The sequence below is a fragment of the Dermacentor albipictus genome, chromosome 1, assembly GCF_038994185.2.
Source record: "Dermacentor albipictus isolate Rhodes 1998 colony chromosome 1, USDA_Dalb.pri_finalv2, whole genome shotgun sequence".
NCBI lineage: Eukaryota > Metazoa > Arthropoda > Arachnida > Ixodida > Ixodidae > Dermacentor > Dermacentor albipictus.
This window is the reverse complement of record NC_091821.1, coordinates 86,712,695-86,728,501: the sequence shown is the minus strand read 5'-3', so window position 1 is coordinate 86,728,501 and position 15,807 is coordinate 86,712,695. Positions and strand designations below refer to the sequence as shown.

The 15,807-nt window shown below is 46.1% G+C and overlaps 1 protein-coding gene across 1 annotated transcript in view; it reads right to left on the bottom strand.

Moving 5' to 3' along the window:
- mle (dosage compensation regulator mle) overlaps nt 1-7,102 on the bottom strand; it is a 133,494-nt gene extending 126,392 nt beyond the window's left edge. The window contains exons 1-2 of the mRNA XM_070523096.1: nt 6,755-7,102; nt 6,538-6,681 (exon numbers count right to left, since the gene is read on the bottom strand). Coding sequence (XP_070379197.1) covers nt 6,538-6,681; nt 6,755-6,868 — 258 coding nt within the window. The 5' untranslated portion in view covers nt 6,869-7,102. The remainder of the gene's footprint in view (nt 1-6,537; nt 6,682-6,754) is intronic.
- Between the last annotated feature and the right edge of the window lie 8,705 nt (nt 7,103-15,807).

The window sequence follows — 15,807 nt, the reverse complement described above, 5'->3', positions numbered from 1 at the left end:
GGCCAATGCCTCCTAGATAGCACAAGGCCAATGCACTTCGATCCGTAACATCACGCTACCTTGTCAGACTGCCATAGAATTTAATGTGGATGCTCCCAAGTAAGCCGCGGTAATTTTGACGTCACCGCTTTCATGATGCCGGGCTTGGCAATGGAAATTTCGGTCCAAGTAGCATTATGTCATAAAGCGGAGTGCACAGGCGTACTCTCTAGGAGGCACTGGTTTAGCCCAGTGCGTACGACACTCGGCTTCTAACTGTGGTGTCGCAGGTTCAAAACTTGCTGCCGGCAACATTTTAATGCAAAAGCATTACTTGCCCTATTACCCAAAAATTCCATGCTGTCGGCGGCGGTGTGACCGTAAGATGGTACCAAAATGGCCTACAGCACGAGTAAAAGCACGTCAAAACTGCTCGGATTGACATCCAATTTGTCAAGCAGGTTTCTGTAAACAAAGTCAATTAATAGAATTGAAAAGAAAATTTGGTACATTTCGGTCTGGGTGGGAATCGAACCAGGCCACCGTCGTGCAAAGCGAGCACACTTCCCCGACGCCACGGTGGCTTCACAGTTATGGTTGACTTAAGTTGTGCTTAGTGTGTGCATCATTGCATATGTCCCATCACTGCTTCCCACATGTCACTTGCCCTTTGGATTTCATCGGTGCTGTTCTACTGCGACGCACTCTCGACGACAAATCATGTGTATAAAATGAGGTGTACCTAGTGCATGCATTATTGCACAAGTCACGTCACTGCCTCCCACACTTGCACTTCGGATTTTATTGGTGCTGTGTCTACTGGGATGCACTCAGAAGCATCTAACCCAGCGGCATCTGTGAAACATTGTCGCCCACAAAGCACACTCCAGATACGAAGCAAGAGAACGCAAAAAGGAATGCCGTGCAAGTTTACAACGTGCACGATGACATACGGATGAATACCTAAGCAAAAACATTTTCCCAAAGCGACTACAATGCTTTCGCATTCCCCCATGAAAGCAGTCTAAAGTGTCTCTGCCGACCTTTATCCTTTAAAATTAATTTTTTTATACATTAATCTCTTTATAGTGATTACCGAGGCAAAGTTAGAATGCGGGCGATAGCTTGTGTAGGCAAAGAATGCGCGGATAACACAGGCTTCCACAAGCGAGAGTGAGGGTGATGCTTGCGATGCCCTCTCGCTTCACGGATGTTCCGTTTCTCCTGCTCTGCTCCATCAAAGCACACACGTGACATGGGGTCGCGGCCAGTGGGAATTTAGGTGCCATAACAGTGCTCCAGACAGCTTTTTCACTCAATGGGCCATTTGATGCTTTTGCATTGAAAATAAATTTGAGTAAGGCAGAACTGAACCAGAGCAGCAATTTTTTTCATTGAAAAAAAAAGACAAATAATGGTTTCCAGTTCATGTGGAACGTTTTTTCTGGAGCTTTTGATACATGCATTGCCTTCACCAACAGCTAGACAGTGATACCTCATTTGTAAATGCACATGAGCTTCCCAATTTGAGAAGTGACAGACAACACTGCTATAGTACAATCTTCAACGTTACCCCCATAGGGAGGCAAGCAATAATAAAACTCGTGAATGCTTGAAACTGATGAATGGAGGTCGCTTCTGCTCACATTTATATATGAACTGCTTAAGTACATGCCATAGAATTCATTATTGCTTTTGAGGAGGGCACCGACATCATTTTTAAACCCAAGGTTTCTTCGCCAGTTAACCCGGATTGGTGTAAAAAATGTTGATAATAAATGAGTACGACCTACCCTTTTCGTACGTGGTGCCGACTGTGTCATTATCGCAGGTGTGAAAGTGAAATGAGGGCCTTGTGCAATGGTGCGGGGTTTTTTTTTCTGGCTTCAGCAGCTGAAGTTGGCCGAAAAAATAAAAACTGCCAGTGCGCACACCATTGTTTTGCTTAATGAAACATGAAATCACAACAACAATCTTGTATGTACCTGTAATGCTGGATGTTATGAATCTCTAAGGCACACCGATCTCATAATGGAAGAAGGTGTGGTACAAAGGACTTCTGTGATTTTCTTAAATTTTTTATATTTCACCATCGCATTTTCTGGGCAGCTGTGTATGCACCACAAGATGCTCCGGCTTATATATTAAGTCATATTGAGCGATAACATAGTGCCAATAAGCGAGCCTCTGTTCTGCAGAACAAAACCATAAAGAGTTTTAGCGTATCTGGTATTCCAGTAAACGCAAGAGGACTCAGCATTTAACCAGATGAGCGGAGGAAGAAACGGCAACAAGATTACACCATTTCCGAAAATTTACACCAGCAGCGAAACAGAATACACTTGGTTACTGCAATATTAGCCTTGTGTTTGTCTGATTTAGCTCTGTGCCACCAAGCAGCTGGCACCATGCAGGCCGTTCACATTTGCACCTCCGCTCATCTGGTAAAATGCCCAGTCCTCTTGCGTTTACCCAGATACCAGACACACAAAAACTCTAATAAATCACGACACAGTGCCAGTGAGTGTAATGTCAGCTCATAGGCATTTCTAAACCGCAACACTCTTAATTTTAACGGCTTATTTGACTTTCTGAAGTTAATTATAGTTGCATGGTCAATTCTTGGTCCATTAGGTATGTGCCACATGGGTATGGGCCCATTCTTGGCCATTCCTTCAGTATGTGTATGTCACTGACACAATGGGTGTAGAATTTTAAAAGGGACTGACAACCGATATTTAAGAACCTAGTTTTTTATGTCGCAATACAGAACTAGCCCTCAGTAGTGTTTACACCTGTAGCAGTTACTTCCAAAAGCATGTGGATACTTTATAAGCAGAATTTTTCAATCTGAGCAGCCTCTAAAGAAGAAAGAGTCCCTCAAAAATTAAATTATGGGGTTTTACGTGCCAAAACCACTTTCTCATTATGAGGCACGCCGTAGTGGAGGACTCCGGAAATTTCGACCACCTGGGGTTCTTTAACGTGCACCTAAATCTAAGCACACGGGTGTTTTCGCATTTCGCCCCCATCGAAATGCGGCCGCCGCGGCCGCGATTCGATCCCGCGACCTCGTGCTCAGCAGCCCAACACCATAGCCACTGAGCAACCACGGCGGGTAAGAAAGAGTCCCTCCTCCAGCAACACTGAGAAGTGAGAGCGATGCTGATAACCCGCCTCACAAATTGTTAGAACTGCCCATCGTTATGCTTTCACAGGAGTGAGTACAACTGTGGTAAACACCTACAGTTTGATCTCTTCAACCACTTTTGAAAATAAAATGCTGGTACAATAAGTTTGCCTTGTTGTGCAGACCTTTCTTATATACCTGTACCATGTTTTCCCCCAAGTACACGAATGCATATGGCTGGCTGATCCCCGTCATCGTCATTCTGTCGATAGACGAGCCAAGTCAACTCATCAAAAATGAAGGCAGTACCTTTTCTACTCCCTACAAATGAAGATTCAGCCAAAGTTTTAACTGCGCAAGGAAGACAGGACATGGACATGTTCATGTCTTGTCTGTTTCACACAGTTTAAAATTTTGCTGAATCTATGAACCGATGAGCCCAACATGCCTTACAAACGAAGGCCTACCTGTACATTCTAAGTTGGAAAAACTTATAACAGAAAAAGATGCACTGCATTTCAATACTAATAAAAAGACCAGGAACCACGTATACTAACAGAAGGTCACATGATAGGCCTCTTAAGACTATGTTTTTTTCCACATGAGGCATCGAAGGTCACTTTTTGCGACTTTTAGCGACAAATTAAAAATTTTAATCCACACCTAATGAGAAAAACATGGCTCGTTTTAACCAATATGAATTACAATCTTTCCATCAGCAGAGTTATCTCGATTCATTTTTTGAGCAGTTGTTTGTCTCTTTAAATGTGGGTACACCTGTGAGCGGAAGTATATGGACAACAGGGTTGCCGAAAAAAATGAACTTTTTCATAATTAACACACAAATGGAAACTGACGAGTGCACTAGAAAATTCGTAATGCCGTGTCTGGACTGCAGTTTTTAATTTGAAGTTGCATACACAAACAAAGGAGAAAATGAGTTTTGTGGTGCAATCCCTGGTCCATGTACTTTTGTTCATGGGTGTACATCCACATATGTCATACTTCTTTATGTGTATACACCTCCCACCACGGTGACCATAATACATCGCCTTACGCCACGTGACATCAATGAGTTAACGTTAAACAGAATTCCACGCATTGCATTCAGTCGTGAAGCACTTACTGAAGCATTTCGCTAGAGCTTCCCTTCAAATAGTATCCAACACTTCGATTGGGCCTGCATGACTTTATTTTTTGGGTGGTTTTCGCGGTACGGTGTTTTAGGAATTTCAGGCTAAACCCCATGAGAGCAATTTTGTGTGTGACGGCGATGAGCAACAGCGTCGAGCGACAAAACGGGCCGTCGCTTGAACAGATCTAGAACAGAACAGAAATCTAGAATTCGTCGCTCGTCGCCTGGAAGTGCTATGAGCGACTAGCCAATAGCAGGAAGCCGAAATTGGATGTACATCCCTCAAATACTACCGACTGTCGCACGGAAGGAGCAAACAATTGAATTTTTATACGTGCTAGGATAAGAACCTACTGCAAGACCCCGAGAAATATTTTATGCTGCTTTTTACAGTAAAATACATCAACTTAAATTAATAAAGCATGCGTCAAGCTAGTTTCGGTGCATATGTTGCTGCCCTCATACTGGCAACACCAGGGAGACGTCCCTCAAAATCATTGCTCGCATGGAGTATGACTTGTAGGCGACGAGCGAACGTGACAGCCATCTCTATCGCATCGCTTGTCGCGCACAAGATCGCTTGCATGGGGTTTATACTTGATTGCTTTGCTATTGGAAAAGCACAATTTACTAATACAGCTTAGCATTAGGACCAAAAGTGGAGAGTAAAGCAAAGTGCAAGTGTAACCTCCCACCTATTTTTTTTTTTCTCTCATTTTATACAATAAGCACTACTTGCTCAATGCTTCTCACAACATATTTTAATTCTTCACAAACTGCACCTTTGCTCCGTGCGACAGACTTCAGTCTCAACAGAACTATTTTTTTACCAAAAAAAATAACACAAGTAACACAAACACAAATGATATCCAAAGTATGTACTAACAGAAATCATTCAACTTATGCAGATACTGGGTCTGTTCGATTCGCCTGCACTACTGTGAACCAGTTCACAGCGGTTCACGAGAAGTTCAGAAACTGTGCAGCTCAATTCCGGAGGTGCAGGCCCAGCAAAACACTTGAAACGAATGCAAAGGTGCAGACGTGGTGTAGGCGTTATGCTATGTCAGACTAATGTGCACGGAGCGCGTAAGTTTGAGAGGTCCTGAACTGCAGGTACGATCAGTTTCTGGGGCGTAAATACACACAACAGTTGCGTAGACACATCAGACTGCGTAAGCGGGGTTTTAACGGTGCTCGCGCCCGTGTGCTGCGCCACTGCTTTGCACCTGTATGCCTGCACCAAGTCGGCACCGACAGTGGAGCAGGTGCAGCAAAATCATGAACCAGCCTTGCACCTTTTGAAACGAACGTCGTGGTTCTGCGGGCGCCATTGCTGCACCACTGAAACGAATGGCAGGGTGCAGCACTTGGCGAACTGGTTCAAGCGAATCGAACATACCCATTATATGATGTGCAGCCGCATATATAATCTATGGAAATAGTGAATACATAGCTAACGCGCTATCAAAGCAAACAGTGCAGCTAGGAAGGATGCTGACTTCAGCTGTGGCACAAATAATTACAATTAACAATGGCGCTATCAGGCAGAGCCAGCAATAGGTGCGAAGTTCTTTCATGGGTCCCAAATATCAACACACAAGTGTTACTCTTCTTAAGCACATCAATATGTGGCTACAATAACTAGGCACAAAAAAAAATCCTTTTCCTCAGCCTCAGTACCAGAAAACTTCTGTCACTGCACGACTGCGCAGTTGGGCGGCCAAATAGAGTGAACGCGACAGTGAAGCCTTGCACATTGTTATACCTCGCATGCACAGAAAATCTGAACGGAGCTTTCTATAGAGCGAAAGCAATAATATGCAAAATGGATAGGAATGGGATAGAACTCGTATTTCCTTGCAACACGTTTGGGTTCACTCTGCGCTTTATTAGCACCAGCCCCTTTTGCCACAAACACCACGAGTCGATGTGCTACATCACGGTTACAAAGTCGTGAACAATGTATATAGCCTTCGTGCTAGCGCTAGTTCCCGCTTGTACGCGACGATCGGCTTCAAACCTTTTCCCAATGCCCGACATCAATACGAAGCCTGGTGGCTGCAAAACAGTGCTTCTGCCAAAGTTGTAACCAATCCTCGAAAAGGTTTATTTCAGCCCTTTTGGTGACGCAGAGATCAAAATGAGACAGGTTTTAGCCTAGCTAGGCTAGCATAATTGTGCGAACGGAAGAAAAAAAAAAGAAAAAAAACTGCACGCAATCAATCAATCCCACACACTAACCCGCACTTGATACAACGCTTTTTAACTGTTCGCTCACAACAAAACTTACCGGAATTTCAATGGGAACCTCAGACTGCGGAACATGGTTGTTGCGAACCAAATACTGCAGAAAATCTCGAGCTGCATTTGTTTGAGCATCTTTCTTGTTTGTCGAATTCCCGGCACCGACATAGTCGAAGCCTTGAACACGAACCTGTAAAGGAGATACAACTCTCACCATGTCACTTAAGCTGCCATGCTTCATAAATAAAATGACAGAGCGATACCTCGCAAAGAAACCTCTGACGATGCCTTGGTCCAGTGTTCTTGAACTCGTATTCGGGCGTAACCTTATGCTTTCCACACCAGGCGTACAGAAACGTCTTCGTCAAATCCCCCATGGTGTTTTCCTGAGAGGAAAGGGCCTCGGGGAGCCAACGATGTTGCAAATGAAAAGTGTCGCCACGTACTTTATCGCCACGTACTTGTTAGCTTTGAACAAGTTCAACCACGGAAGGTTCAACTCCTCTTTAACGCCAAGGAAGCAGCCGGCGCATCATTGTATTCATTATTGAATATGGCTGCTGCTAATGAAATGTAAGTCACGTGGTCGCACTCATGCAGGCGCATGGAGTGTGCAGGCAAAACATTCCACTTGTGCACCGGTAAAGTTTTTTTTTTTTTTAATCTACGTGTTCATTGCAAGAACGTACTACAGCAACGCCTAGAACAATTTTATTGAGTTACACTAAAAAAGAAAAAGTAATATTTTTGAGATGCTGGGCACATAGAGTTTCGTACAAAAATTACTAGAGGGAACACTGGCGCTAGTGTCTACGGGAGCGGTTGTTCAAGCATGGGTACAGTGTACTGTAAGCAGGCACGTACCTAAGGGGGGGCCCGGGGGGGGGGGGCCCGGGCCCCCCCGAAATTGACACATACCCCCCTCCCCGCCCACGCCACCATTTCTCACACACATTCCTATGGGCACGTTGCAAGTGCTAGGCGGCGCCCTGTCTTTCCGATCCCTAGCGCCATCTGACGAACAGTTGCGCGAATGCGGTTTTACTCACGGCGTCAGCAGCTCGCGCTGCGTGTCTGGAAACAGCGTGCCGATATTAATTTTCACCGGGTTTCGGGAATTACAACATCTTCACAGCTTTTTTCGTGAAAAGAATTTAGAGAAAGGAAGTCGTCTATTTGAAGTGGGGCACGTCTACGACGCGAGGGAAGTGTTGAACTCGCACTGATCGGAAGTGACTGCTAGGTGTATTCCGCAAACGAAAAATAACGCACCAGCCAGATGCGTGAAGCTCAGCGTAAGTTACTTCGAAGAACCTATTGTTGGGCGAGTTGGTACATATCAGCGAACATTGTTTAACTGCGCGAACAAACGGACCACAGCATGGGACAAGGACGGGCGCAGACTTGCAACTAAAGTTTATTCCACAACTTTTTTTTGTGTGTGTGTGCCGCTGCCGAGATAGCCGAGCCAAAGAGCTACTCGAGGCGTACCATATTATAAAGAAGGGACAAGACTGTGTCAGTGACACCTCAGTTTATATACACAACAGTGAGATGAGGTTTATTGACGAGCGTAGCTAGGTCGCATAAAACTCTTGCTTGGGCTAGCTGGTTCATGCTTGAAGTAGTAAAGGCAAGGCGCAGATGACCAGGACTCAAGAAGAACACAAACGACAGGACCGGACTCAAGAAGAACACAAACGACAGGACCGGTCCTGTCGTTTGTGTTCTTCTTGAGTCCTGGTCTTCTGCGCCTTGCCTTTACTACAGATCTAGGTAGTTGTTGTTGTTGTTGTGTAGGTAGCGTTTTGCATATACAAGGTTTTTCTTTTCTTTTTTTCGCGCACGCGCAGTAGTGTATGTCGGGGGTGTACTTATATGTGGTCGTTGTGGAATAAACATTAGTTGCAAGTCTGCGCCCGTCCTTAATTGTCCCATGCATGCTGTCTCTGAGGTCCGTCTGTTCGCGCAGTTAAACAATGTTCGTAAGTTACTTCGTTATCTACGGCGTGGACGCATGAAATTATAGGCGACATTTTTATTCTTGAAGATCGGCGACAGCGGACAAATCCTAGCGGGGAGCTGCGATTGCCGTGCTGGCATCGCAGGGAAGTGCAAGGACGCCGCGGTAGTTTCCCTGTACATACAGGACGGCAAATACGGATCTAAAACATCTCATCCAAGAACATGGGGCGACGTACGAACGACACGTAAGACCTACCCGAGGTATTCTAACGTAGCTCTCCCCAAACACACACACAAAAACGGGGAGGAACTTACCAGTTGTGTTGGACTACGCTGGCAAAATATTTTCGCCCAAGTTACTGGAAGTGCGATACTTTTATGTTGCGATATTTCAGTGCGTGCAAAGGGCCTGGGTTCCAATAAACCAAGTCGTCAAAAATTTTGGTGGTCTCAACTGCCCCTTAGTTGATAAGCTGGGCGCAGAGGGGTGTATGCCAGCTCAAACAGCTGCAACCTTTCCTCAAATCTCTCAGCAAGCCCTCGCTGTTTGAATGAGAGGATTGGGAAAGAGTTCCACAGCTTTACTGCGGTACAGTGTGGGAACAAACTACTTTGTTTTCTGCATATCCTGGTACGCACTGCAGGTGTCCCGTTGCTGCCATCATTGCTGTAAATGCAAAGAATTCAGCGTTAACGCACTTGGCATAACGCCGGAACATATAACAGCTTATGCCGTCGGACGAGCGCTATCCATGTTGACGCGCTGTTCTGCTTCATACGGTCGTCTTGGAAACCTGTAAAACTTTGTTCCTCGTGAGTTGGTGTACGTGCTGTTGCAGCCCGCTACGCAACAGCTCAGGTTGCACTTCGGCCTTGCTCAGAAAAGGCAACAGCTGCGTGCGAAACAGTGCACAGACAGGCCATAGAGAAAGGGATTGGTCAGGCGTTCCGAACGCAAGCGGGCCGGTCGTATCCTGCCGGTTCCGCGCTCACCGCCGCGAGGGGCGCCCTAGTAGGCGCGGGAACTACGTTCGCTACGTTCGCTTTAGCATCCCCATAGCCTGGAGGATTTCGGAACTTTGCTCAGAAATATGGACGACCGAGGTTGGCACTGTTTTCACAGGATCCAGACAACTAATATGAGTCAAACCTTGCTTCTTGTCAGGAAACCGTGGTGATGGAGTTGGCAAGTCCTGCACTGAAGCGCAGTCGATACTATTGGGAGTTTGACACGGACTCTGGGTAGAGCGATCATACTGCTCCGCGGAAGCTGCATTCAGTATAGGTACAATTTGTCATCTTTGGTAGCTTCTTTTCACGCTCTTCTCTTTCTAACTTCGCCTTTCGTTTAGACGCACCACTTTGATGCTTCCGACCGAGCATTTTCGCATGAATGGATGCTAATTGTTGACCGGGCACTTCGTCAGTCCGACGCGACCGCAGGTGTCCTACGGTGGCCGTCTCGATGACTGGCGCACGCTGCCTGGATGGTACGCGTGGCTTGCCGAGAGTGGTGCGTCCCCCGGGAGCTCCTCGGAGGGCGGGCTTATGCAAGTTTAACCGGCGGTTCGGGGCTGAATCGCAGCCCGCGATCAACTTCCTTTTATAGACGCGCGCCGCGTCTGTCTGCTGCTAGCGCCAAAGCAGGCGTTCACATGCGCATAGAGTTCCTTGTACAAATTCCCTCCTTCTCCCGTTCCGGTCTCGTCTTCCTATTGGCTAGGAGCAATAGTCTGTTCTGGGAGGTTCTCGATTTTTCTTTCGCACCGTCGACGCCGAGCGCGAGAACGAAGGGGAGAAGGCGACTCCTAGCGCGGGCGAAGTTACGCGCCCTCCGTCGCCTCTGAGTCATCTTTTTCTACTTCTTTCTGGAAAGTTCGGCGGCCAGTCTGACCTAATTTTTCCGTAGAGCTCGCGCGAGGGTGCGCAGCCACTAGGCAGGAATGGGCCCTGGAGACAGGCCCTTGTGTCCAGCTCTCCAACTTTATCCTTCACTCTTCCACAACCCTAGCCCGAACAGTGAACATTCCATGCCCCACGGCACGTGGACAAAAGCATGTGTGACGTCTTTCCTTTCCTGTCTAGACTCTGCCATCAGACTCATCATCTGCTATCCGACTCAGCCTCCCCTGCCCAAATTACCATCACGGTGAAAAAAAGTCGAATGGGAGGCACTGTTGGGTACTGCAGCACATCCTTCCTATGAGAAGGACAGCGGCGGAACTATATGAGAGGTGGAGAGTGGCGTGGTGGTGACGAGGGGCAAGGGAGATTTAGGTCCTCATCCCACATTACATGTTTTAGGTGTTTCCCCCTTGCCCCTCCTCTCCAGACAGCACTGGACAGACGGACTGACAGGAAACCACGAAAACTCTTCAGAGCAAACGCACCTCGCTTCGTAAGAAAGAGGGCCCCGCCCGGGTGGCAGGGAATTCCCGTTTTTGCAGCTCGACAAGCTCTCCCCAAATGATCAGGCTAAACGCATGCTGTTACACTAGGCGGGGGGCCCCGTCTTCGTTCTGGTTTTCTCGCTTCATACATAGCTGTTCTCAGGCACTTCAAGAACAAAATAAAAATAAAGATAACGTAGCCTATCGCGCGATATTGTTGAACGTATTGTGCATTGTTAATTAACGCCTGAACGACAGGAAAATTCATATTCAAAATTATAGGAAATAAGTGTCATTTTGTGCTCTCACCTCCGTAATGCATGCAATTTGTGCAGGGTTACGCAAGTTTAATTTGAGCATGAATGAGCTCAATGGCAGATAAATTGTTTGTTTTAAACAATGATGGCTCCAAATGAGCATCATTTCACAAAGAGAAATTAAATAAGCATATCTATCAATGTGGCTATATACGTGTTCTTTTGATGACTTTCATTTTTACTACTTGTACTTGCAGTGCCTCCCACTGCTACTTGCTTAAAATCCTCCCACTCTACGCCGACACTTAAAGGGCCCCTCACCAGGCCCCATAGTAAATTTTGCTTATATGCTGGAAGTTGTTACGTGTCCTCTAGGGAGTGTTCTGCCGCAAAAATTTTTCATATCAGCTCATTAATAGCCGAGATAGAAATATTTAAGTGCCGCGAACCCATGATTTCAACAGGCGGGCTCCACTGCCAAGCAAGGTGCTCTCTCCACTCGCCCAGTCTAGCCTACGCAAGCGAAATTCCTTCCCTGCGGTCTCCCATATCGGACCTTGAGGAACACGTGACGCATACGTATCCATCACGCCTTCGTATGCGTGTGCATGCATGCGTATGCGTCACAGGCCCCGCCTTCATTTTTTTTTTTCAGCGCTACTCATTTCCGCCGACGGCGTCGCGCGCGAGCTGTTGTCTTTAGAGTTACTGTATAGCATATAAAGTAACTCTAGTTCTTTCGTTCGCGCAGCGCACAATTTTGTGTGCGGTGCATAAGGAAACATGCCTAGCGGTATAATTCAGTGCTACACGAATACTGAGGCACAGAACAAGCGGATCGCAGAGCGTGATCACGCGCTGGAACACAGTAGAAAATGGCATAGTTTCGGTACCTGCGCACGTGACCGCACGACCGTGGGAACAAGCAGACGAAGCGGAAGTACATCGCTCTTGTTTCGGTGCGAAGTAAAACAAAAAACACGCAGACATTCCGTTTGTGTGTCTTATTATTTCTCTAAACTTCAATTCGTCAATTCAAGCAACAGATCGCACACATAACAGATCTTGTCTTCAATAATTCTCGATGTCACGTGTCACCACGAGCGACGTCACACTGCGGACACGATTACGTAGGCGCAGGAGCCCGACTATGTACGTCACCGTCCCTCTCTGGGCGGTTTCGCCGCGAGTGCAGAGGGAAACGGCGTTCAGATTGAAATTTCAGGCCTTTCCACGGCGCGTAGCGTTGTGATACTTTGCAGACACTATTGTTATTGCGCAATGTATGCCCTGCGCTTGTCAGCTCAAAATGGCCAGACCTGGTGAGGGGCCCTTCAAAGATTGCACTGAGAGTAGTTTCATTAGCAATTCTCATCTACATCCTTAATGAACCTTCATCCTCCAACAATTTCGCATTAGCTTTCCAGAGTTCCCACTTAGAGTACTTTTCTTTTTTTTACCAAAGTTTGCAATAACTAGACAGTGGTCACTGAAGGACACTGGCTTAACCTCATATGATGTGCACAGTGGCACAAGTTCAAGCGACACGTACAGCCTGTCCAATTGTGCATGGATACCGCTTTGAAAATGTGTGAATTGCGGACGCATACCATTTGTGATAACACTTCCAATATATTCTAAGTTGTGGTCGTGAAATATATATTCAAGACCTCCGCACCCTTATCTTGCACTAGCAAACCTTTTACACGGTCTACCGCACGACAAACACATGTGTCTCCCGACAAAACTGGTACTTTTCCACAATCGAGATACATCTGAAAACGCTCAAAAAGCAGTTTTCTCTCTGCAGCCTCTACATTTGGAGCATATGCACAAATGATACGGAAGTTCAGACCACAGTACAAAAAATCAACAACCAGGAAAGGAGCGACTATGGCACGAAAGGAGCGACTGCACTGCAGTTATACCAACACCATTGTGGATGAAAAGCCACCAGCTGAGGCACCGACAGAATGACAAATACAAACATCATAATGCAGACGGAATGTGGACACCACTCGATCAGTCGCTTCCTAGATATCAATTTTGGTTTCTTGGATTACCACTACGTGTAGATTGTTGCAAGAGAAGGTGACTAAGTTGACACTGTCGCCTTCTTGCTCCAAGACATCGTACATTCAGAGCCGCTACACGTAGTGTTTCAGGAAGGTGGATCGCCATATGGAGGAAAAAAAAAATGAAAACTCTATCTTATGGTGTCTACCCTCACAACATCGCAAGCCCCCTACACCCCATTTCGGGATCTAAAGCACGGAATTACGGAGGTGGTTTCCCCGCCTGCCGTGATTCGGCCGGAATGTTTGGCCACAGTTTCCAGGACGCTCACCCTATACCTGCCGTTTTAAAAGGAGGCTCGTCAGTTTTTTTCACTTTATTGCATTCAGCCACTGTCGGTTCATCATACGTACGCGCAGTAGCGTACCTAGGTCATCTGGCACCCGGGGCCCTTAGCTTTTACATTTTTTTACGTTTAGGATTTTACGTTTTTTCCTTTCAGTGCACACACACAGTAGCTAGATTTAATTATAACCGATAACGTGGTATGGTATGGTATGGAGTAAATGGTTTATTTTACTATAGAACACAGACAAAAGTTGATGGTGCATCGGCTGCACATTGCTATATCCGATATATCGTTAAGAACCGGTATTGTTAAAAGTGGGTTTGACTGTATGTGTCATGATGTGGATGGTGGCCACGTGTGAGAAAATTCTGACGTTTTGACATTTGCTTCGGCTTGCTTGGTAGCCTGCTATGCTGTAACTCACTGCGCAGCCCGATGTAGCAGCACGGCAGAAGATCAAGCGAGCCAGAACAAGTGCCAAAACATCACAATGTTATGCTCCCACGTCACCACCATTTGCGTCGTGGCAGGTACGCCTGCTGACATGTGAAACCATAAGTGGTTTGTAGAAAAGCTTTACAGTAAATTATTTACGGTGCTCTGAGGCTTGCCAGTATATTTCTACAGCTTTGAGGTTAAGGACATCCGTTCAAAGTGAAAAATTAAAAGTAGAAACTGTCATGTTAAGTAACCAAAGCAGTCAGAAGTGCAGTATTTTTGCAGAATTGTGACAAATTTTGATAAACTCTGCCGAACTTCACATTGTAACCTAGTCTCACTTGCCCATAGGTGATGCATAATAAAGCATTAGCTAGAATTACTGCGCATTATAGTGCCATGGAGGAACTATGTCTTGCCAAGTTCCACAGATCTAGGAACGCCATTGTGCTTGTAGTACAATGCACTGTAAATGGCAAATCGATTCTGCAGAGGCCTGCAAGGTGGAGGAAGGTACATAAAATTGGCATCCACCTGAATCGTAGCATGAAGCTACGAAGGAAACTCATACAGGTTTCTCAGAAAGAAAGCCTCGCAGTTGAAGAAAAATTAGTCCTGGTCCAGGACTCGAATCTGGGACCAATGCCTTTCCGGGCCAGCCGCTCTACCATCTGAGCTAACCAAGAGGCTAGCCGATCGCAGAGCGAAGGCGAATTAATCGACAACTCGATACACTGGGACACTGAATATGGCAAATCAGTTCAGCGGAAGCCCGCAAGGTGCAGGAAAGTACATGAAAGGGAAAAATTGGCATCCACCCGAATTGTAGCACAAAGCTACAAAGGAAACCTATATGGGTTTCTCAGAAAGAAAGCCTCGTAGTTGAAGAAAATTCGCTTTGGTCCGGGACTTGAACCAAGGACCAATGCCTATTTGGGGTGGTTGCTCTACCACCTGAGCTGGCCAGGAAGCTAGCCGACAGCAGAACGAGGGCAAATTAATCAACAACTCAAGACACTGGGACACTGAATATGGCAAATCAGTTCAGCGGAAGCTCGCAAGGTGCAGGAAAGTACATGAAAGGGAAAAATTGGCATCCACCCGAATTGTAGCACAAAGCTATAAAGGAAACCTATATGGGTTTCTCAGAAAGAAAGCCTCGTAGTTGAAGAAAATTCGCTTTGGTCCAGGACTTGAACCAAGGACCAATGCCTATTTGGGGTGGTTGCTCTACCACCTGAGCTGGCCAGGAAGCTAGCCGACAGCAGAACGAGGGCGAATTAATCAACAACTCAAGACACTGGGACACTGAATATGGCAAATCAGTTCTGCGGAAGCCTGCAAGGTGGAGGAAAGTACATGAAAGGTAAAAATTGGCATCCACCCAAATTGTAACACGAAGATACAAAGGAAACACATAAGGGTTTCTCATAAAGAAAGCCTCGTAGTTGAAAAATTCGTCTTGGTCTAGGACTTGAACCCGGGACCAACTCCTTTCCAGGGCGGTCGCTCTACCATCTAAGCTAACTAGGAGGATAGCCGATCGCAGAGCGAGGGCGAATTAACTTGGGACACTGGGACACTGAATATAGCAAATCAGTTCTCCAGAAGCACTTTTTTTCCCTTTAATGCACTGTAAAGAAGCTTATCCCTTTTAGGCGTCAATTCTGTTGCTTGAAAATGTACTTTTATCGCATTTCTTACACCATAAAAAGCGTACAACTACAGAATAGATTGCGTTTTCAATACTTTAACGAGTTTTGTCAAGTTTACATAATGTGAACTCCATGCGAAAACTCGCTACAAAAACGTCAGATATGAGAATATCAACTAGCTATTCCATGTCTAGTAGGCTTTTGAAAATTATGCCTGGTGCAATACATTGTGAAAAACAATGAAAG